The sequence below is a fragment of the Eretmochelys imbricata genome, chromosome 7 (genome assembly GCF_965152235.1).
Source record: "Eretmochelys imbricata isolate rEreImb1 chromosome 7, rEreImb1.hap1, whole genome shotgun sequence".
In the NCBI taxonomy this organism is placed as follows: domain Eukaryota; kingdom Metazoa; phylum Chordata; order Testudines; family Cheloniidae; genus Eretmochelys; species Eretmochelys imbricata.
This window is the reverse complement of record NC_135578.1, coordinates 112,929,688-112,952,825: the sequence shown is the minus strand read 5'-3', so window position 1 is coordinate 112,952,825 and position 23,138 is coordinate 112,929,688. Positions and strand designations below refer to the sequence as shown.

Sequence of the window (23,138 nt, the reverse complement as noted above, 5' to 3'; positions counted from 1 at the left end):
ACAGAAAACTGACAAACTAATGATTTATTAACTAAAAAAAATTAGTAATAACTTTTCACATGAAATCCCTTCTTTTATTTGATTTATTTGCCAGTAGACTTTCCATCTAACTCTGCTTTGAGCTGGATGTAGTCTGATCTTTAGCAAATCTTTGGAATTGGTTATGATTCTCCACTTCACTTTTGCCTCCCTGCTTTCAGAAGTCACTAGCCCTCTACTGGCTTCTTCACACTCAGTGCTAGATATTCAAACTCTTATGCCCACAATTCATTAGCACAAGCAGTAGTTAAATAGATAGACATGTTTCAGTACGTTTCATAGCCCTTCTTCGTCACACAATGTTATTGGGTAACCCCCTCTGTCAACTGGAAGAGATGGGTCATTATTGTATCTACCACTCATGTATTGATAATGAAAAAATAGTGTCCTGCCATTGTGGGACTAGATTTATTTATTAATGTATTTTTGTTCCTTTTTAGCTTTCTCTGTCTAGTACCTGAAGAAGCCAAATCATCATACCATGTAGAGGGCACAGGTTATGATACCTATCTCAGAGACGCCCACAGACAAGTATGTCACACATCTATAGTCTTTTTCTTTTTCGTTTCTTCTTTTTTCCTCTTCATTAGCCAATGCTCTGGGTTTTGAATTGCTTGTGAGAATTTACAAGGGATTTGGGGACACGTACCGTCTACTAAAAATATCTGAAGATAAGCTAGTAATGGGAAAGGTGAAAATTCAATTGCCTTGGACTAATCAGGAATTTACCTTTAGAGATTTTTAATTGAGTTCTGAATCCCCCTTACGCAGCTCTAATGGGAATTATAGATTATTTTAAATGCATTAATATTCCTGTAACAAACCTGCACCACAGATTGGTTCATAAATTGCCTTTGCATTTATCTGCATTCCTCTCCAGTAGAGGACTGCCTGGCAAGATCTTTGATAGAACTTAGTGGATGTTAAAATTCTGCAGAAGAGTTAACATCCTAGTGCTTTAAAATAATGGTTCAGTGAGACTAATATGCAGCCTAAGGCATGCAGGTTTGATGTTAAGAAATTGGTGGGAAGGGAAAGCTTTAATTTTGCATATTTTGAAATAACAAACATAGATTTTATTTCTAAAAACATGATCTAAAGTCTCCTTGGTCTGAGGACAATCGGCATTCGTTTGCTGCCTTTCTCATGAAGTCCTGTGACTCTCCTGTGATGGAACAGAATTGGGCATACAGGGTGCATGGGGGGGTGGGGGTAGAGTAACGAGAACAAAAATACATGCAGTGGTACTCTAAGGATTTCCTACTCTCTGAATTTTGATAAGCGCACATTCAAATAGAAAGCTTTGCTTTCTGTGCTTCCTTTATAGTTTTAGCCACAACAAGGGTTGGTCCTCGGGCCGGTTTTGTTCAATATCTTCATAAATGATCTGGAGGATGGTGTGGATTGCACCCTCAGCAAGTTTACAGATGACACTAAACTGGGAGGAGTGGTAGATACGCTGGAGGGTTGGGATAGGATACAGAGGGACCTAGACAAATTGGAGGATTGGGCCAAAAGAAATCTGATGAGGTTCAACAAGGACAAGTGCAGAGTCCTGCACTTTGGACGGAAGAATCCAATGCACTGCTACAGACTAGGGACCGAATGGCTCGGCAGCAGTTCTGCAGAAGAGGACCTAGGAGTTACAGTGGACGAGAAGCTGGATATGAGTCAACAGTGTGCCCTTGTTGCCAAGAAGGCTAACGGCATTTTGGGCTGTATAAGTAGGGGCATTGCCAGCAGGTCGAGGGACGTGATCGTTCCCTTCTATTCGACATTGGTGAGGCCTCATCTGGAGTACTGTGTCCGTTTTGGGCCCCACACTACAAGAAGGATGTGGAAAAATTGGAAGGAGTCCAGCGGAGGGCAACAAAAATGATTAGGGGACTGGAACACATGACTTATGAGGAGAGGCTGAGGGAACTGGGATTGTATAGTCTGCGGAAGAGAAGACAGCTGCTTTCAACTACCTGAAAGGGGGTTCCAAAGAGGATGGATCTAGACTGTTCTCAGTAGTAGCTGATGACAGAACAAGGAGTAATGGTCTCAAGTTGCAGTGGGGGAGGTTTAGGTTGGATATTAGGAAAAAACTTTTTCACTAGGAGGGTGGTGAAACACTGGAGTGCGTTACCTAGGGAGGTGGTGGAATCTCCTTCCTTAGATATTTTTAAGGTCAGGCTTGACAAAGCCCTGGCTGGGATGATTTAGTTGGGGATTGGTCCTTCTTTGAGCATGGGGTTGGACTAGATGACCTCCTGAGGTCCCTTCCAACCCTGATATTCTATGATTTCCTGAAAAGAGAGGAAAATGTGAAGGCAAAAATAGCAGGAACAGTAAAATTCTCATAATGTTCTAATTCTGGATGCAGGAAAGGGCATACTGTCTTCTCTTATTTCTTTCTTGCCTTGGGGAAAGTAGGATTGGTTTCTGCCTCTTATTCTCAATGATATGCATGGTCTCAAATTATTCCACCCACAAAAACATAACCCTCCACATTGGTGCAGTTACACACAAACAGCTGCTCTGCCTCTTTGAATCTGTGCTTGGAAGCCCAGTGGAAGATGTACCACAAGTACCTATGCTGTGTGCACTGAAGAAGGATTCCTGGATCTGATTCTTCCCTCTCTGTCACCAGTTTAACTCCATTGACTTCAGTGGAGTTACTGATGGTTTAGGCGAATCACACCCAGTGTGTGTAAGTTACTGTGCCTGTCCAATTTGTGTCCCAAGCAAGTGGCTAGTTTAGTTCTCCATTTTCCCCTCTGGGTGCCTGTATAAGTCCCCCATAATGTTGCACACATCAAGAGGAAAATAAAGTGCTTGAATGAAGGCTGATAATTTTTGTCCTGGATGTTTTCAAAATGGGAATATTCTAAGAATAGGAGTTCTCAGATAGCTGCCATTGACACTCAAGTGGTGTAGTTATTAAAAGGAAATGGTTTCCACAGAGGTTTGTAGCTTCTTGCTTTTTTTTCCTCTTCAATTGTTTGAGTATGTATTGTTGACTCTTTCTTTCCAGTTCCGGGATTATTGTGCAATCTGTTTACGATGGGAATGGCCGGGGTCTCCCAAATCTTTGGAAAAGTGCAATTTAGAAGCATCGTTTTTTGAAGGACATTTCTTGAAAATTCTGTTTGACAGAATGGGCAGGATTCTCGATCAGGTAACAAAACACATTATTATGACTCGTTTCTGATGCTTTTATCCCTGATAAATGACTAATCTCCACCTGGTCACATCAATACTCACTGTAGATGTTTAACATAGTAGTGCATTATTGTGCAACAAATTCTGTGTAGCTTGACTGCACTAACTAGTAGCTGTTAAGTTGTTGGTTTTTACTAATATTGGCAATCTTGTCAACATGCTGAGGGAGCATTATCTATCTTATCCTTGCTTTAAGGCTCTCTAGATTACTAAATACTGAAGTGATTGGCACTTTATCAATAGCAAGGGTAGATGACAACATTCTCACTTACACTGAACACCATAACTATCTGTAAAAAGAAAAGGAGTACTTGTGGCACCTTAGAGACTGGTGCCACAAGTACTCCTTTTCTTTTTGCGAATACAGACTAACACTGCTGCTACTCTGAAACCTATAATTATCTGTGTTAACTACCTGCTTTGTGTTCTAAATGGTTTCATGAATGATGCCCTCCACTGAATGTTATTGAAAGTTACAGATGATTCGTAGAGTAGAAATGTCACTACAGTATATGGAGGGCAACATGATACATAGGATCTCCTGTTGTCAAATTAACAAAAGCACAAGTCCTTCTTGCATGTTTGTCCTTCCAGGAGGAGGTGGGGTGTTATGAAGGAATAAAGGATAGAAGAACTTTTTAACTACCTCTAATATTCCTTTTTGTTTTATAACTACATGGTCTTTGTATCAGTCTCATTTGTTCTATTTTGATTTTTCCAGCATTTATACATGGCTATACAGGTAGCCATGTAAATTCTTCAGTATAAAGAGTATTTTAAAGTCTAGATCTTTACTATATAATATTGTTCTCAAAGCACTGTGCAGCAAATTAAAAGCCAAACTGTATTACTATATCATCCCAGGCTTTCTCAGGGTTGGAATAAATATTCTCCTCTCACCAATGGTGCAAGGAAATTTCGAGAGGGTACTTTTTCCAAGCCCCCAACAGATCACTTTAAAAATAGGTCTCTCCACCATTTCCCTATGTACCAATGTTAAAAATGTAGTTATCAGGGGTGAACAAATTGGCTGTGAATTTAACGGGCTCATCTTGCTGAAAATACATGAGTCTAATACATGAGGTCCAGATTAGTATAGTGGAATTTACAGAATATAATTCTGGGTAGAAGAGAAATCCTTTTTGGTTAACCCTATTTCACTTTTTCTATCTTAACACCCTTGGTCAACTACCAATCGCTCCCCCACCCCCCTTTTCTATTTATCTCTTCTCCTTTCTGCCTTTTTCCCCCTTCTTTGTGGCTGCATCTTCACGAGAAAAAACAAGTTATGTTGAACTTGATATGCAGTAGCATATCACTGGCAATAACTAATTTGAGGTAAAATCCTAGTCAAAACTAGGCCGTTTATAGTTTGCACACAAGTTAGTGGGTCGATTTATGTGAAAACTATAAACGGTCTTATCTTCACTAGGATTTGAACACGAGTTAGTTAACTCCAGTTAGCTGCCTCCAGTTAGGAACACACCTTTTCCCCCTAGTTAAGACAAGGCCTGAAATCTAAATTATTCCCTCGGTAGTGCTATGTGGAATGCTTCATAGGTGGTGTTGCTGTAGATGCAATGAAACTATTTACAGGAGAAGCATGATATTAGAGAGGCAAGGTGGGTGAAGTAATATCACAGATAGTGTTCTAAGCGTGTGATACTAGTCAGTTCCCTCTGCAGCTAGCTGCACGTGTAAAATTAGATGCTGCTGGTACCCGATTTCCTGTGATAGTGTACCACTTTTGGTCAGGGGCAGAAGTAGAGCAGATCAGGGATCATGGCAGAAGGGCAACAGTGCACAGCAGATCTGCCATGGGAGTGCTTTGAGAAAAATGGGGTGTGATGATAATTTGTAAAACCCAGAAGACTGAAAAAGAATGCTGAAACACTTTCATTGCTACACCACTCTATCTAGGGGGTTTTGTTGTTTTCAGTTCTGTCTACTCTGTCCAGATTGAGTATGCCAAGGATATGTTTTCAGCCTTCACATTGGTTTTCCTTGTTTTTTTTTTTTTAATTATTTTATAGATCAGGTTAGATACTTAATGCATTACTTAATACTGAATGTTTTCCATGTTAAATAGGGTTGGTATGAATCTCAAAGCAAGGAAACCTCTGTGTACATATATACCGTGAGCTGTTGAACTTTAATATTCTAGTCCTTTGACCTAGCTCACTGCAATTTGGGGGCTATGAGAAATTTTACATTTTGAAGGAAACGGGGAAATGTTCCTCTAGCATGTGGATTTTGTATCTGTCCAACCTCTTTTATCTGGATTAAGTTAAAGAACATTGTGTGCACTCCCAGTGTCTTGCTTCCAGTAAATATGTATTCTGTGCATTATTAACTAAAGCAATACTGGTTTTAAATAACAGATCTGAGTGTCATCTGCTTTTTGGAAAAGCTAATCTTATACATATGATAAAAAGAAAAGGAGTACTAGTGGCACCTTAGAGACTAACAAATTTATTTGAGCATAAGCTTTCGTGAGCTACAGCTCGCTTCATCGGATGCATTCAGTGGAAAATACAGGAGGAGGAGATTTATATACACACAGAACATGAAAAAATGGGTGTTATCAATTGTTACCAGCAATGCCCCTCTGTCATGTACATTGGTCAAACTGGACAGTCTCTACGTAAAAGAATAAATGGACACAAATCAGATGTAAAGAATTATAGTATTCATAAACCAGTCGGAGAACACTTCAATCTCTCTGGTCACTCGATTGCAGACCTAAAGGTCACAATATTACAACAAAAAGACTTCAAAAACAGACTTCAACGAGAGACTGCTGAATTGGAATTAATTTGCAAACTGGATACAATTAACTTAGGCTTGAATAGAGACTGGGAGAGGATAGGTCATTACACAAAGTAAAACTATTTCCCCATGTTTATTCCTCCCCCCCCACCGTTTCTCAGACGTTCCTGTTAACTGCTGGAAGTGGCCCACCTTGATTATCACTACAAAAGGTTTTCTTCCCCCCCCGCTGGTAATGGCTCATCTTAAGTGATCACTGTCCTTACAGTGTATATGATAACACCCATTTTTTCATGTTCTGTGTGTATATAAACCTCATCACTGTATTTTCCACTGAATGCATCCGATGAAGTGAGCTGTAGCTCACGAAAGCTTATGCTCAAATAAATTGGTTAGTCTCTAAGGTGCCACTAGTACTCCTTTTCTTTTTGTGAATACAGACTAACACGGCTGCTACTCTGAAACCTATACATATGATAATCTTGTCTCAGTGATGAGACATAAATTGTAGCAAATAAAGGGATCAGAATATATCCCTAAGGGATATCAGAGGAACAAATACCTACAATCGAAACAAAAATAGCATCTGTTACTGAAGTACAATGTCAATTTGATAGAGTACCTGTCAAATTGATGACACAATTTCTGAGTTAGTCAGGCAAGATGTCACGGTCTGTGGTGTTAAAAACAGTACTTGACTCCAAAAGAATTAAAACAAACTGCCTCAGTCAGCCAGCAAGAGTGAAATTGCTCAAGCTATTTCCTACCAAAAAGCCCACACTTTAAAGCTAAATTGAAACTTGCCCTGGAGATAATTCTAGTGAAGTGCTAATGTAACCCAGAAAAATGAAATGTTGGTTCTATCAAGTCAGATGAAAGTGACAAATTTGATGTGGTGTATGGTTATTTAAAGGTCCACATCAACACTCAGTTCTGCTTACAGATTTTGTTAGCCTTCCTTTAGGCTTTGTTATCATAATAAAGTAATTAATCCATAGCTTTTATATAGCACTTTTCATAAATCAATATCAAATTGCTTTACAAAGGAGGTAAATATTGTTCCAGGGGTAACTGCACCTGAATACCCTCTCCATGGTCCATTCCAGTAGCATCATGGCACGTCTCAGAACTCCAGCCATCACCCATCTCTGGGAAGGGAGCATGGTCCCATTCCCTTCTCACCCTGGTTTTTCATACTGTACAGTCCCTAGCTTAGACTCTGATATCCCCAGCAAGTGGTTCTGCCCAGTGGCCAGCACCTGTGCAGTGCTTTCTCTCCAAGGGCTATGAACAGTGTACCATGCAGCTCTTTCTCAGCAGAGTGCATTTATTTTTAAGATAAAAGCAATAAAACTCCCTACATGCTTACTAAAAGCTTATCAGTGGTCACCTCCAACTCCAACAATGGGCTCTGGGAAGTGTTGGTCTCTCCAACCCTTCAGCAAAGGCTGGGATCCCCCAAGGTCCTGTGAGTTTGTTGAATCAAAAGGAAGACCACAAGTCAGTTAAAGATCATTGTTTTATATTAAAAGCCCTTTCATTGTTTCCTAGTCTCTTAGGGTATTTTCAAGCTGCAGCTGGGAGCGAGCCTCCCAGCCCAGGTAGACAGACTCGTGCTAGCAGGGCTTGAGGTTGCACACTAAAAATAGCAATGTGGACATGGCATCTTGGGTAGCAGCTCAGGCTCTCAACCCCACCTGACCCCCTAGACTTGAGAGTCCAAGCTCCAGGTCAGACTGCCATGTCCACACTGCTATTTTTAGTACTCTAGCTCAAGCTCTGTTTGCACAAGTTTGTCTACGCGCCTGGGGTATTGACTCACAGATGCAGTGTAGACGTACCCTGGAAAACCAAGCCCGAACCAGTATATGCAAACCACCTCAAGGGGTGCTGCTTTTTTGGAGTTGTCAACCGTCCCAAGGGTAATTACCCCTTACTGCTTTTAGTTCCTGGAAGAACTATGGTACTCTTCCCCAAGGAGTAGAACACAATCATATATAAACCATCTATAAATTTAATACAGTGGTCCCCAAAGGTACTGCATGGCATTGCAATATGTCACAAGTGTCATTATCTTCATTAACGGATAAGGAAGTGACTTGCCCAAGGTTCTCCAAGCAGGCCAGTGGCAGAGCTAGTAGTAAAACAGAATCCAGATTTCCTCAGTCCCAGTCCAGTGGACCACTCTGCAGCCCCTTGTTAGTAATATACAGTGTGCTTGCATGAAGCAAGCCTCTTTGTTTCTTAAAAGCTTATCTGGGCCTGTGTTTTCTTCCCTTCCTGCAGTTAGAAAGCTTTCTTTGCTGTGGAAATGGGTTGGATTGAGCTGCTTATGGCAGGTATATCATAGAAGCAGTTCTCTGGTAGTCCCATTTGTTCCTGACACATTTAAAATTTCATTTAAAATATTACACTTGTAGCTCTTGTGGTTGTGAAAGAATCTTTCTGGCTCTTTCTTCATGCAGCTGTCTTACTCAGTCTGCTGACAAGGAGACAGAAACAATAGCTCTGTGAGAAGAAACTGGCCCTTGGAATTCCAGCTAGTTCAAAACTCAGCAGTCTCTCTCTGTCTGAGCCGCCCAGCCTGCTGAGAGCACATCACCCCTGTGCTTCACTGTCTCCTCATTGAATACTGAGTCATATTCGAGGTTTCAGTCCTCTTCTCTTCAGAGTGCATGAGATTCACTGGCTCAGATGACCAAGGACTTCCCACAGCATCTCCATTCCTCTGTAGCAGTCAACCTCAAGAGGGGGATGCAGGCACTGGAAACTTGTGAGCTTTGACAGTAAACTGGGCTCACACTGGAATTTGCTTCTTCAAGAAATCAGGGTGAACACAGAGCATGAACATTTGTGCCTTCAGAATGACATGTAAATCACACTAGGACTTGCCTCCAGATTATAATCATCCTAATACCTAGCTCTTACGCAGCATCTCCTAAAGCTCTTTACAAAGGAAGGCAAGTACCAGTTTTCTCATCTTACAGATAGAGGCTGATAGACTAACATAATTCCCACTGGCTAGGGTTGGAGAGAGAATAAAGAAGTTCTTCAACTAACCTGTAAGGTACTTGAACTCCCCTTTGAATGGCATATGATAAAAACATAGGAGAGGTGTTAACTGCTCCCTCACACTTCAGTGGGGTATTATCTCTGAAAGATAGTGATGACATTTAAAATGTCAGCATTAAGTATTCCACTGCCAATCATTTTAGAAAGATCATCCAACTGTTTTGAGATTTTGTGCTGAGTTAGAATATCACCACTCTCCCAATGCGATTCCTCTGTGGAGATGATCACTAGCTGACGAATAAGCACCAGGAATAAATAAAAGCTGTGATGAAGATACAAGCTTCATGGAAATGGATTTGCTTTCTGGGCTGAGGGGATCCTCTTAAAGCTACCCATTGATTACATCCTTTTCCCTGAAAATCTTTCTTACCAAGGAAGGCTGGAGCTTCCTTTAGCAGTTGACAGCACTGCCTTTTGCCTTTGGTTAGGGTTTGTTTGGGTAAAAAGGTCACTAGAAAGCAGCACAAAATATTTCCTTCACGAGGGACTGGTCCTGCAGGTATCCTAGACCCACATCCAAACCTTCTTCTCCACCTTGCAGTACTTGGTGGAGTCACTAGATGGCCTGGCTACCTGTGGGTGTTTTATCTAGTACAGAATAAAACTGAAGGAAGATAAATACAGTGCAAGCCGTAAACATGGTTTTGTATTTCACATTTTCCCGTCCCTGTCTTTCTAATGTGTGTGTCAGTGTAGTTAGTAATCATTGAGGAAAAGTGAAAAGCACTTTAATCTTATTCTAGAGAGATTCTATTCTATTTCTTTATATAGATACTTCTTCAACAGCTATTTCCAAAGAATGGGGCATAAACTGTGTTCTCACCCAGGGATCCTGAAATTCTCAACCTAACTTAACCCAAGGCTGAGCTCAAACTACAAAGATTTTGGGCACTGATCCAGCATTGAAATCAATGGTGCTCCATCCGGGTGCAGCAATCCTCCAAATAATATTAATCATAAGACCTAGCTCTTTTATAGCACTTTTCACCATTAGATCTTGCAGCTGTGTACAAAGTAGGGCAAGTATCATTGTCAGCATTTTACAGATGGAGGCTGAGGTAGAAAAATAATTCCCATTGCACACTTATTTTATTATTATTAATAATCATATGTATTGCATATAAAATCATCTCTCCCTTAAATTAGGAACGGGGCTATAGGTATGATAGCTGACTTGTGATTTCAGATTAGAACAAAACAAGTAGTTTGAGTGCTGCCTGAAAACAGAGATGACGGTGATTTTGAAGTATTTATCTAAAATTCAGCTGAAAGACGCCCACAAGAATCCAAAATGCAGATAATGGCATGTATTTGTTGCAGGAGCTGTCCAAGATGCACATCTATATGTTAAACAAGTTTCAGAGAGAATTCTGAGACTTCAGACCGTATGTGTGTGGTTTTTAAAAAAACCAACAACCCAAAAACACCTCCTTCCAGAGAAGAGTATTTAAATCCATGAACATTGGATGGTATCCAGATATTTAAATTATATATGTGGGTGCGCGCACACACACTGTGAAACAGAATCTAAATCTGGTACTAAAGATGTAAATTAACCCAAAGTATTAGGCATCAATTCTGCAAGGTACAAAGTGCCCATACCTGCCATTGGCTTCAGTAGAAGCTGAGGGTGCTCAGTACTTCCACAAGGTTGGCTCCCAAAACTGTGAGCTAGGAAAAGCCACCTAATTCACCACTAAACAGTCCTTCCTCGTATTAAGCTACAACCACACACCAGCATTAATTTTGCTGTAGCAAAACTCCTTTTTGCACCTGTAGGATTCCTTCTTCCTGGTTTTCATACAGTTGTATTCATTTTGATGGAATAAATGGGTCGAGAGAGATACCTGACCTGAAACTGTCCAACATTAAACAGTGTTAAACAAGATTTGGTATACAGATATCTCAGCCTGCTTAGCACCATGGCAAACGCTCCATTAAACATCCTTTTAACCTTTTATTAATGGTGCAGCAAAGAGAGAAAATGCAGTTTTTGTCTCTGCTGTTGGCTCTCACTTGCAGTCTCACTGCTGGACAAACACAGGTCTAACACATGGTCTTATCAGTCACTGGGAGACCTGGCAAACTTGTATTGTATCAGCATAGATCTGTTTAGGGCATTGCTTTTAGCTGCCTCTTTCTGGTCATGGGCTTACAACATTGTTGCAAAATATGCGGTCGTGGCTGGCTGAGCCAGAGTCTTGTTAGACAGAAGGCAAAAGGAGAAGTGTGGGGAAGGAAAAGAAAACACTGGGGAGGGTGGGGCGTGACAAGGTCTCATGTCCCAGGTCGTATTCGGGATTGAGCTGGAGCAGGCAGCGATGTCATCTGGCTCCCTCTCTGGCTGAGTTTGGTCAGGATTAGGATGAAGATCCAGGCTCCCAGGAGATGGTGGGGATGGCAGCCATGATGGTAAAGCTTGCTCCAGTAGCTAGTTTTTATCCCCGAAGTCTCTCTCTTGAACAGCAGCTAAGGGGAGTGATGAGTAGAATAGCCCATCCCCTTATTCTTTTGTCCACATATTAGACCTGATTCCTGCCACAACAATTTCGGTTCATTGATTTCTGATCTATCACTGGTTTTGTTTACCAAGTATTATCTTAATACAGTTCTTGAGTTATATCAAGAAGCCTTTTTGTTTGGTCTAATTGAATCTGTCTTGTTTTTGTACCTTTTCCCATCAGTATTTGTTGTTATAGATTATTGTGACATTTTATGAACTTTCACTCACTTTGTACAGTTGAGCTCACAATTAGGGTACATTTGTACAATTAGGGTACATCACAATACCCACTCTAGTTGTGACAGCAACAGCTACTATAAACAGCCTCTGTAATTGCTACCTCAGCATGTGCTTATTATTGTCTCCTGACTTTCCTGAGAATTCTCACTAACTGAGAATTAGGGGGCAGCTGGCCAACACTCGCACTCCGTATCATTCTGGCTGTGATCAGAGGTTTTCTGGTGGGTTTCTTGGCCACGTTGATGGTCTGATACACCGTTAATGCCAACAGTACTTCTGTAAGTGATAACTCCACAGCCATTCATTCTAGGTTTTTTCCCCACTGCAGCATGATGCTACCTTGGTGAATGTCGTGAGCTTTGTCCAAATATGAAATGTAAATATCAGCAAAGGCCTTGGCAGAGCTATACAGATCCCCATAGCAAATAAAAACAATGAAAAAAGGATTTTCAAGTGTGAAGTCACGCAATGAAAACACATGTAAACGTTGGCAATTATAGACTTTCCGTTCAATAGCAAAGAGCCTGAGCAGTAGCCATTGCTGCCTGGTCACGTTCCTACCCTGCTGGGTTTTTTTATTTAGAAATCTTTTTGACACTGATCATTTTGTTTATTATTGTGAGGAAAATTTTAGTATAGTTATTTATCTACCTGTCTTAGGTATCTACCTGTCTTTATATGGCTTCCATTACCATGTAATCTGTTGCTCAGTTTCTTCTGTTATGACACTTTATTAGTGATCAGATCTTGAGAGCATGTATATACTGCAGCTATATGTATATACTGCAGCACTGTGGCTACTTTCAGTCCATTACACTTCTGTAGCTAGCCTCATCTCCTGCATCTAATACATTAGGTCATGATGCAGCTTGCAAGAGCAGGAAAAGTCCAGGGCTGATACACCTCAGTTGTGTTGTGAGGCTGTTGTGGGGATGGGAGGATTTGGGTCTGACTTGATACCCAGGATTTAGAGGAAAGTAGCTGCATAAGCATGGGGTAGACAAAGAGGGAGTCATAATGAAAATAACAATGTCCTCTTGTCTGTTCGCAGCCATACGATGTAAATTTACAAGTTACATCAGTGTTGTCCAAACTCTCCCTGTTTCCCCATCCACACATCCATGAATACCTTTTGGATCCCTATGTAAATCTGGCTTCAGGCTGTCGATCTCTATTCTCCGTTATTGTCAGGGTGAGTATACGACCAACTGACACTTATATGTGGCTACAGTGGTGATAAACTTAATAGCTGTGTAATGAATGCTAAAGGAGGGTAATTTTGGCTTTAGTATGGCAACTGTCTGGTCTGTTGAAAGGAAAATACTTTTTTTTTTTAAAGCACTGAATATGGATTTTCATACCAAATAACACTGGAGAATACACTTTTCAGTAAATCCATTTATTCTCCATTGGTGTCTCTGAAATTGTTTTACTTGCCATGTTTGCTGAGTTTCAAAGATGTGGATGTAAAATGATTTCTTTCAAGGTTTTGCCCTTCATCCTGCAATAAAGTTGTTTTAATTCTGAATGGGTCCTGTTGGAATCATTGACATGGCAGTGTCCTGTAATGCCATAAGTACAGGCATATGTCTGCACTAGAACTGGATTGTAAAAGAGCTGCTTTTATTGAGGCACAAGTCAATTACTCTCCTGAACATGCTGTGCTTTTGGATGGAATGCTGTAGCATATAGTCATCTGCCCTTCAAGCCTGATTCATTCATCCTGTCCTACTTGTAACCCTACTGCAGATCCGTGTCCACTATAAAATTACTGTATGTTCCTCAAGTCTCCCATCTCTCCCTCTGATCTCATCTCTCCCTCTAATACCGGGTATGATGAGGTCTGCCAACCACACACAAAATACAGGCAGGAACATGTTAAGAACCCTTCCTGCCTGCAGATCGCAAAACCAGCTCCACCGGGGATCCCCTGACAAATCTCAATTATGAAGAGACCTAGTCCCCAATGGCTATAGCTAATCACTGCAAGCCCACATATAAAGAAAGAGGAACAGGATGAAAAGGAGCTGGGGCAGAAGAGCTTGAAACGTCCAGGGAGCAACGACTGTCTGCCAGAGGAGCTAGCACTAGGCTACTGCTGACAGAGTTAGAACCCCCTGGAAGCACAAGGAAGGTAGATGGAGATAGAAGCCCTGAGAGCCAAGGGCTTTTTGATTTGTTTAGGTTACCTTTATGGTCTCTGGCTTGTTTTATTTGATTTGATTTAAGCCATTATTGCGTGGGTCAAACACCAATGTAAGCAGCTCGAACTGGAAGTCACCCCTTCTGCAGTCCCGAAAGCCAATAAGCTATTGGGTAGTTTCCTATGCCAATATTTAGGGAGCCAAATTCACCACTAGTATAACTGTGGAGTCAACAGAGTTCCACCCATTCATAGAGCAGTGAATTGGACCTACAGTTACCTGGGTCTACAGTATTGGGACTTCAAGTCTCTGTTCATCAATTGTTCCCATATCTCTAAGTCCTACTTACGTTTTTAGTTCTTACGCACTAACACGGTCTAGTGACGAGGTTACAAATTGGTTTATGAGTCTGTACAACACAAAGGCACGTGATTTTAGATTCAGAAATTCCCCAAGTTCAGTTCCTCCAACCAGCAGGGGCATTGTGTTATGTGAAGATGACTGTACTGTATCCAGGTGCTCCCTCATGGCCTCTGCAGTGCCCTGCCCCTCTTTCCCCTTATTCAGGGCTCTCTAAACAAAGTCAGAGCCCTTCTTGGGGTCTGGGTTTTTAATTAAGTTAACAAAGTTGCCAAAAACACATAAGAAATCTCTACCCACCCTTAAACTGGGCATAGCCCTTCCTCCTGGAAGGACTGTCCCTTCCTCAGGGACCACTTCAGGAGACCCTCTCTCCCTGCATGTTCACTCTGCAGTCCCCTTCTAGCTCTGCTCTTCCTTTGAGCTCTCTTTGCTGTCACTCACAGGCTTCATCTGGCTAGGGCTCTGAAGGAGCCAGACTTGCTCCTTGTAGCTGCTCCTCCCCACCAGTCCCAGGTCCACACAGTCTCCTCTTACCTGAGCTTTCTCAGGTTACTAACCAAGCTTCCTGCCTTGGGAAGTCTCAACTGTATAACCACCTGCAGCTTCCTGCTGCCTTTTTTATTGGAATCATTTGATTTCTCTCACCTGAGGCTAATCTTGTAATCAGCCCTGGCTAAGCCCCAGGCTGTCCAGCCCGGGGCAAGCTGCCCTGTTGCCATGACACTCCAAAATAACATGGTCTCTGCAATAATGAGCAGAGGGAATGCTGTAGATGTCTGGCAAACTAGGTCAAGCTGAGTCTGAGGATTCAGTGGCAGAAAGATTCTGAATATACCTCACCCATGTTGGGCAGTTGTGAAGATGAATTAACAACCTTGTAAGTTGATCATTATTTGAACTCTCATTGGCTGTCTCTTTATTTGGCTCTCACTTCATATACTACTACTTTGCCTCTGTGTGATTTACAGGTTGTTGGAGATCTTATGGTGAGAATCCAGCGCATACCGGATTTCACTCCCAAACTTCTGCTGGTCAGAAAGCGTCTGCTTGGATTGGAGCCTGAAGGGCCCATGTAAGTAAATAAATTGCAAATCCTCCACACAAACTGTTTTCGTGTGAGGCTTCTTCTTAGCGCCTGTTGTTTTTTCCTTTCCCAGTATTGACCACATGACATTACTGGAGGGTGTGATTGTACTGGAAGAGTTCTGTAAAGAGCTAGCAGCGATTGCATTTGTGAAATACCATGCCTCATCTACACCCTAAGCAGCCTCTTGAAGTGACTGGGCTACAAAATCGAGTGTTTCAGTCAAAGAAGACTATTGACTCCACCGGACAAGAAGGGAGAGAGCCTCCTAACAAAGTGTTGATATAATTTGACAGTTGTTACGGATGGCAGTGGAGGGTGAGTTCTTGGTCACTGTTCATGATTTCTTGGCACTCGCTGCACTCCGATGGAGATGTAATCAAATGGACATTGAACCCAGGATGCAATCAAAGGGACTTCAGGGCAGACAAAATATAACATTTCCAGTCACTGTTTGAAGAGCTGAAAAAAATGTCTGAAGACCACAAACTTCAGAACTTTGGTTACCAGGCCATTGTTTTAACAACATTTTAGGTGGTAAGGATTTTTGATATGCTCTGGGGCTCATATACTTCAATTGTCTTTTGTGATCGTTATTGCTTTTTAAAATATCAAGCTATTTCTCTAATGTTTTCATGTCATAAGCTTTTTCTGTTCAATTGAGAATATGAAAGGAAAAGAGTAAAGCAGCATGTGTAGTTACAAGTGATACCATCTAAAACATTGGAGAGAGGATTAAAAGACCTGCTAATACATATGTAGTATGATATGATCCATGTGGGATGAATTCTCCCTTTGTGAATCTTCTTATATTGTAGTGAATTCTGGGCTGGTGAATTCTGATTCATCACTGTGTTCCAGTTTTAGACTGGTGTAACTCCTTATATTAGTGAAATTATATTGCCATATGTTGGTGAATCAGGGCCTGTATGTAGACAACAATCAAATCCTAAGTATGCATGTTTCTAGTGCTGTGCTCTTTGTTTTTCCAAATGGTTTCTGCTGAGTTCAGCTGTGTAACTATACTTGCCTTAGATTTTTGTATGGGAGCTCCAGTTTGTTTGATCCATGTCATCTTTACAAGGATGCTATTATACAGGTCATTAATAGTAGTTGCTAAAACCAGTATTTTTTTAAATGCTATTTAACATTGGTTTAAGAATATTTTGTGCCTTGAAAATTGGCAGTGAAAATGTTCTGTTGTTTTTCAAATGTTTTACTGCTTGTCTGAATGTAACCATAGTGTCCAGACGAAAGAGTGACTGATACCGTTTTGGGCAGCAGTATAAGGGATGATTCAATACTGAGGACCAAAATTCTCCACTGGTTTTCACAACACTGGGATGCAAAGATGTTCCCCAGTTCATTCTTTGCAACATGAATTCTACCAGCCAGAGCAGGAATTTCCATTGCAGGCCAAGGGGCATGTACGCTAGCGTACTGTGCTACTGTTCCTCCTGAATGACTTTAGCTAGCACTTGCTGCTGACAGCAGCATAAGCACTAGCAGGCTGGAAGGGCTGGATGTGCTCCTTAACCTTCCTATCACTCTTGGAGATCTCTGTATAGAGAACTGCCCGCCTGTTTACACAGGAGAATACCTTCATATTGACACAGTAGCACAGACAGACCAAGCAGGACTGAGCCCTTAATGTTCATATTCCGTTTCTTTTTCTTTTTTAATATCCTGTCGGACAGTGAGTGTCAGTTTCTGATCTCATTTCAGTGTAAATCTGGACTAATTTAATCTCAGTAGCATTCCTCCTGATTTCCATGAGTGTAACTGGGATCAGAATCTGGCCCTCCATGATTTTGATGTCTGTCTGTTTCTTTACATTTATGGAATCTGGATTTTGAACAACTCCTGAAGTTACCAGGTGCCTTGTCCAACAAAATTGAACATGCTCACAGTTAATGGGCTAAATTCACCACTTATTCACAGCATAAACTCCAGTGGAGGGTCCTGCTGGTGAAAATTACAGGGCCACAGGCAGATAGAAGTGTGAAGTACCACTCCAAAAAAGGAAAAGCATTGCCCAAAAGTGGCTGTGGCCAGGGAGTAAGACGATTCACTAGCTCCCTACGGGTCCTCCCATCAACAGAGCTCTGGCACGTCAGCTAGAATGAAAGATATTCTCAAGAGTGGGTAGCGGTAGGAACCTGGGACTTAGCAGTCATATGCACCAGCTTTGCTGAATGTGCCCCAATAATGTTTTCATAACAAAATAGCTTAGTAAAATAGAGTTTAAGAAAGGGTACTTTCTCTTCATTCCCATTCTTTACATGGGTATTTGGAAAGTAGCAAGTGATTTTGTTTTCAGTGCAATGTGTACTACAACTGATCCATTTTGAGAAGCTTCATTAATATAATGTACCTGCCTGTACATACAGTATAAAAAAGTATGTATGTGTGTAGATTTATGTTTAGTGCATACATTTTTGATAATTTAGGCCCCGGTTCTGCAAAGCGCTGAAGCATGAGCATAAAGTTAAGGATCTACTTAAGATCCATTTAAAATGAGTATGAGTTAGGAAAACACTTGAAGTTAAGCTAGTGTTTAAGTGTTGTGCTGAACAGCAGTGGAGTTATGCATGGTCTTAAATGCTTCGCTTCATCAGGCCTTTGTTGTTTTAGCTTGAGTTTAATTACACTTGCTGCAAAATTTAATCCTGTTTTCATTATTTATTAAAGGAAAAAAAAACCTCTGATATTTAGAATACTCCTAAAGTCCCATTCGCAATGTAAATTGTAGCAGACATAATGCTATGAAAAATGAGAGTGAGAAAAAACAAAATCCACATTAGAGCATTCCAAACAATATGATCGTTATAAATCCATGTAAGAGGTGCAGGATCTCAGATGGAGACATGAACGTCATTTAATTTTTTTAAGTCAGTTGCTGCTATTGGCGCTAATTACACAGTAAGGGATTGCATCAGTTCGTTCATGCAAGGATACCTGCAGAGTCTGTAGTTTTTAAATGCAAAAGGATTTACCTAGCTAGAAGCCCAATTATTTAATGCTTGAGTTGAACAATAAGATATCACTATAAATATTCTTAAATTCAAGATGTAATTGTCTAGCATTCAGTCTTCAGTGCATTTAGTAGCCATAATGATATTTCGCAAACCAAATACTATTCAGGCCACAAATTATAAAATGTTGATCCGTCTTGATAGTAAGTGAAGCAGTGCTCGGAAAAGCTTGAGCCCTTCTGGTTTGTATAGGTGCTGCTTACAATTATTACCATAAATTGTGACAGTGACTTTTATTTTTGTAAAAGCGATGAATTCTTTCTTAAGAGATGGAAATAGTTTAATTTTGTTTCTTGGTTTTCATGCACTTTTATTTTTAAAAGTAAAAATTAGTTCAGCTCCATATTTTTACTCATTGAATCTATGCATGTCATTGAGTTGACGTGTGTGTGTGTGTGTGTGTGTGTGTGTGTGGTTATTTATTACTCACAAGTGGACACCTGAGAAACATGGCCTGATACTCAGAAGTTCAGAGCACCCGCAAATCTTTCCAGTGTCAATGGGAACTGCAGGTGTTGATCACCTTTGAAAAATATGGCTAAGAGTATTATTTTGAAATATTTGAGGGGAAAATATGGGGATAATTTTGGTTAAGTAAGTAAATTCGAACTGCATTTTTACCCTGATGCACAGTTTTTGTAAATAAGGACACATTTTTATTTTTCTGCCATTTATTGTATGTATTGTTTTAGACTCTGATGTAGAAACTTTTGTAATAAGCAACATGCTACATCTGCTAGAACAGAAGTTTGTCCTTAGTTTATTTCCATTATGATTGTAATCTTCTTAGTATTCAAATCTTGTCTGTGTAATGTTCGTATAATGTATTCATTCGTGCAATATGGGAGCTGTGATTTGATACACAGCTTCAGTCTGGTTGTACATCACCTATGTAGCTATAAGGACTGAAATCCTCAGCTTGCTTACACTATTGCTAGTGTAAAGATTGTTACACTTGATTTTACAGGGCACAAGTAATCATGGAATTGCTTTGTAAATACATGGTAATTTCTTACCATGCATTGCTGTATGAATACACAGTTACTATTCAATTATGAAGTACATCATTATTTGTCTTTAGAGAAATGTTACAATGAAGTACTATGTAAAATCTACAGATTGCATGGTATTTCAGGTTGTATGATAAATCCAAACATATATATGATATCATACAGGGCTTTCCAACCATGATGACAAATAATATTTTCTGTGCCCTGTAAAATAATTACTCTCTCTATATACACTTTTTTGTTTTGCCTCCTGCCTTGTTTACATTAAACAGAGGATATTCAGTAAACTTTTTTATTGAACTTTATGTCGGTCACTGACTGACAGCGTTGCCAATGTTTAGCAGACATGGGATATGCAACAAAGGAACTGTTGAAACAGCCACACTTCTATAATTAAAGTACTAACTTTTACAAAGGAGGCGCTGATCAAATTCAATTTTTGTGCAAAAAATGCATGCAGGATTAAAAGGGATATTCTAAAAATAAATTAATTTCAATGAAGTGACTTATTTTTTCAGAATTCTAAATAAGTTTTGTATGTTTAGAGGAAGAAAATGGTAGAAAATCATTGAAGTGATGATGATGATCTTGCTTGTCTTTCATCCTGAAGGATTTTCAAGCATGCTACAAACTTTATATAATAATCATGGTGGCCACATCTGGGGTAGAACGTGTTGGATGTTGAAGAGAGTACACTACTGTTTAGGATACAAAATGAAGCAGTATACTCGCTCCCACTCAAACTGGAGATAAAATAAGAAGACAAAATGTAATCACTCAGAACACAGGCTAGTACCCCCTACTCTTGAGAAAAGTCCCTTAGGATCTTTAAAGATTGCAAGTGGTCAGGACCCTGGTCTCATGCCACCCCAAAAGTACAATGTGGGTTTATTGATTCTGAAACACAAATGTCACCTACCTGAATCACTGCCATTGCTTCTTGAATCTTATTATTCCAGGCTTCCCCTGATGTATACTGGGGTGTGTTTGTTTTCTCCTTCCTCTGAAGTTTCAGTGAAGGCCATGGCTGGAAAAGGGACACCAAATGGGGTGGGCCTATGTTCTGAAGTGGTACAGAGAATAGTAATCTTTCTCAGATGCCTCGCTGGTGGGTCTTGCTCAGGGTAAAAATGATCAGTGTTTTTGGGGTCAAGAAGGAATTTTTCCCTAGGGCATCTTGGCAGAGACCTTGGGGTTTTTTTTTCTTTCCTCTGCAGTATGGGGCATGTGGCACCTACTAGGATCATCTGGGTATATCTCACCAAATAAATTCTCTGCCATTGCAACATCCTCCAACATCAGTTCACCTCAGTCCCTTCTGTTCTCAGCCTGTGACACACAAGAGTTTGATCTCCTGAGGGTTGTAATACTTCAGTATAATGCAGTTTGTTGACTCAATACAGGGGTAACTGGGTGGAGCTTAATGGTTGTGATATACAGGAGGCCAGACTAGATAATGTGATGGTCCCTTCTAGCCTTGAACACTGTGCTGTTAAGCTTGTCTGGCCACGTTTAGCTTCTCAGATCTAACAAAATCACAACCTGAGTTGGTTTGTGGTACACATCTCCACGCTAATGTATGTGGCATTCTGTGTTTGAAAGAGGCGCTTGCTTTGCTTTATTTTCTTTGTCAGATGCTTTCCCTTGAAAACTCCTTCTGTTTTAGTCGCACTGCTGTTGCTTTGACGTCCTCAAAACATTCCATTGCAATCCTGCATCTCAATGTCAGACTGATGTATTGAGGCTTCCTAGTTTTGATGAACTATGAACTAGTCTTCTGCTTCAAGACTTTGAGGCTTTGCGTACTCTTTTTTAAAGTCACAGTAGCCCACCCAAGTGCGGCCTCTACTATAATGATATTAACCTGTTTCATGGAATCTGATTAAAACTCAGTGCGGGTATAGTTAATGCAGGACCTATTGGATTTGTTAACCTTTTAACACATTCAGTGCTAGTGGTGTCAAAGCCTCAAGGAGTTTGACTGATTTGAAATGTGAAGCAAGTGGGTGAAGGTAGATTAATCTTCAGAGCATTGAGTCTGACACAATTTGTATGTGTCCTTTGGGCCTAGAACTATGTGCTGCTGATGCATCTTTTTCCTGCTGAAGTTTTTTGTGTGAAGGATGACTACTTGGAACAGGAAAGCTGAAGTGCAATTCAGAAATCAAGTGAAGCATACGGTGGATTAGAACCTTCAGGTGTCCTAAGCGTCTGGGGAGTCTCAAAAGGAAGGAAACTGTGAAAAGCTGACTGTTACAAGTTTGGACAGATCCCTGGCCCTGCCTTCGGAGTCAGAGATCTGTAAGGTGCAGCTAACTGAAATCTTACAGCTTGCCATCTATCCAGGTGGCATGGCCCATTCCCACTGTCCTTGGCAGGGTGGTTTTTGTGTTATGTGGCTGATGTGTTTTTTTAAACTGTGTTTCATGGAATTGTTGCTCATTATTTACAAAAAATGCTGCTGACTGTATAAAATTCAATATACTACTATAGAATAACAGTTATGACATTGGGTATTTTTAATGGCTCATAACTTTCATAACATGTGGTCTCATCTTGCTGCTTCTGCCTTTCTGCTCCATGGCATCATAGTTAAATATGTTTTTTTTCCCCTGGTGTAATACACTTTCAAAGTGAAAAACATTAAAACTCCTGGAAACAACAAGATGTGGCCCCTACCAAAGTACTGTATAACAGTGTGTCACCCTGTAAAAAAATATAGAGCTAGTCTGCTGACTCACCCTGGTAGCCAGATGAGATGGATCTCATTACCATCAAACAGCTCTGAGCAATAGAAGAAAGGGAAGAAGATCCTTCAGAGTGCCCCAAATCAGCCCACTTTGGAGTTAAGGCTTATATTTGTAAGTACAATTCTGTCTTAGAAAATTTGTTACATTAATAATTAAAGGCAAACTCCAGGAATGTCTCTGGGGTGTGGGGAGAGATGGAGAGTGTTTCAAGTGGGTGGGGCTCTCAGCAGTCTACAGTATCTCAATCCCCAGTTCACCAGAATGAAACAGCACAAAATTCAGGTCTTCCTTATACATGGTAATTCATAAATGTCTATGCCAAAATAGAACAGGGCTGAGAAGAGCAATAAAAAACAGGAGGCTGGATTGATTGATTTGAGAGGATGTGTTAAATATACTTAGCCTGGCTAAATGATGACTACAGCGCACGGTGCATATAAATCTTCAAATAGGTGAAGGTTTAAACACCAAGAATAGAATTGTCTAGCATAATTTAAAGGAGTTTAACAAGGAGTAACAGGATGATATTAATGAAAATTGAGACTCAATATCAGTAAAATCTTCCTGACAGTGAGATCTGTTAGCCTGTGGAACAGTCTTCCCAAGTAGAGTGGTAGAAATCCCATCACTTGACACATTTTAAAATCGGACTGGACAAAGTGCTATTAAATGTACAACAGAAATCCAGCCTGCATTGGCAGGGAAATGAAGTAAACCAGTCTTACATCTCAAGATTCCAAGCTAATTATGGGTTCCCGGATAACTTAAATTGGTTCTGCCAGAATGCGGGGGCTGGATTCTTCTGCTTGAAAAATCTCTCGTAAACCAAACAGTTCTCTGTAATCCGAGTAAAGTAAATTCTAGTCCCGTAGATGAGAGCCATGTGAGTAATAACCTCATTCCAAAAGTTGCACCCTCCACA

The 23,138-nt window shown here is 40.5% G+C and overlaps 1 protein-coding gene across 1 annotated transcript in view; it reads left to right on the top strand.

Moving 5' to 3' along the window:
* The window catches only part of FHIP2A (FHF complex subunit HOOK interacting protein 2A), a 47,289-nt gene extending 27,322 nt beyond the window's left edge, over positions 1–19,967 (top strand). The window contains exons 13-17 of the mRNA XM_077823093.1: positions 480–570; positions 3,059–3,202; positions 12,882–13,022; positions 15,306–15,409; positions 15,495–19,967. Coding sequence (XP_077679219.1) covers positions 480–570; positions 3,059–3,202; positions 12,882–13,022; positions 15,306–15,409; positions 15,495–15,600 — 586 coding nt within the window. The 3' untranslated portion in view covers positions 15,601–19,967. The remainder of the gene's footprint in view (positions 1–479; positions 571–3,058; positions 3,203–12,881; positions 13,023–15,305; positions 15,410–15,494) is intronic.
* The last annotated feature ends 3,171 nt before the right edge of the window (positions 19,968–23,138 follow it).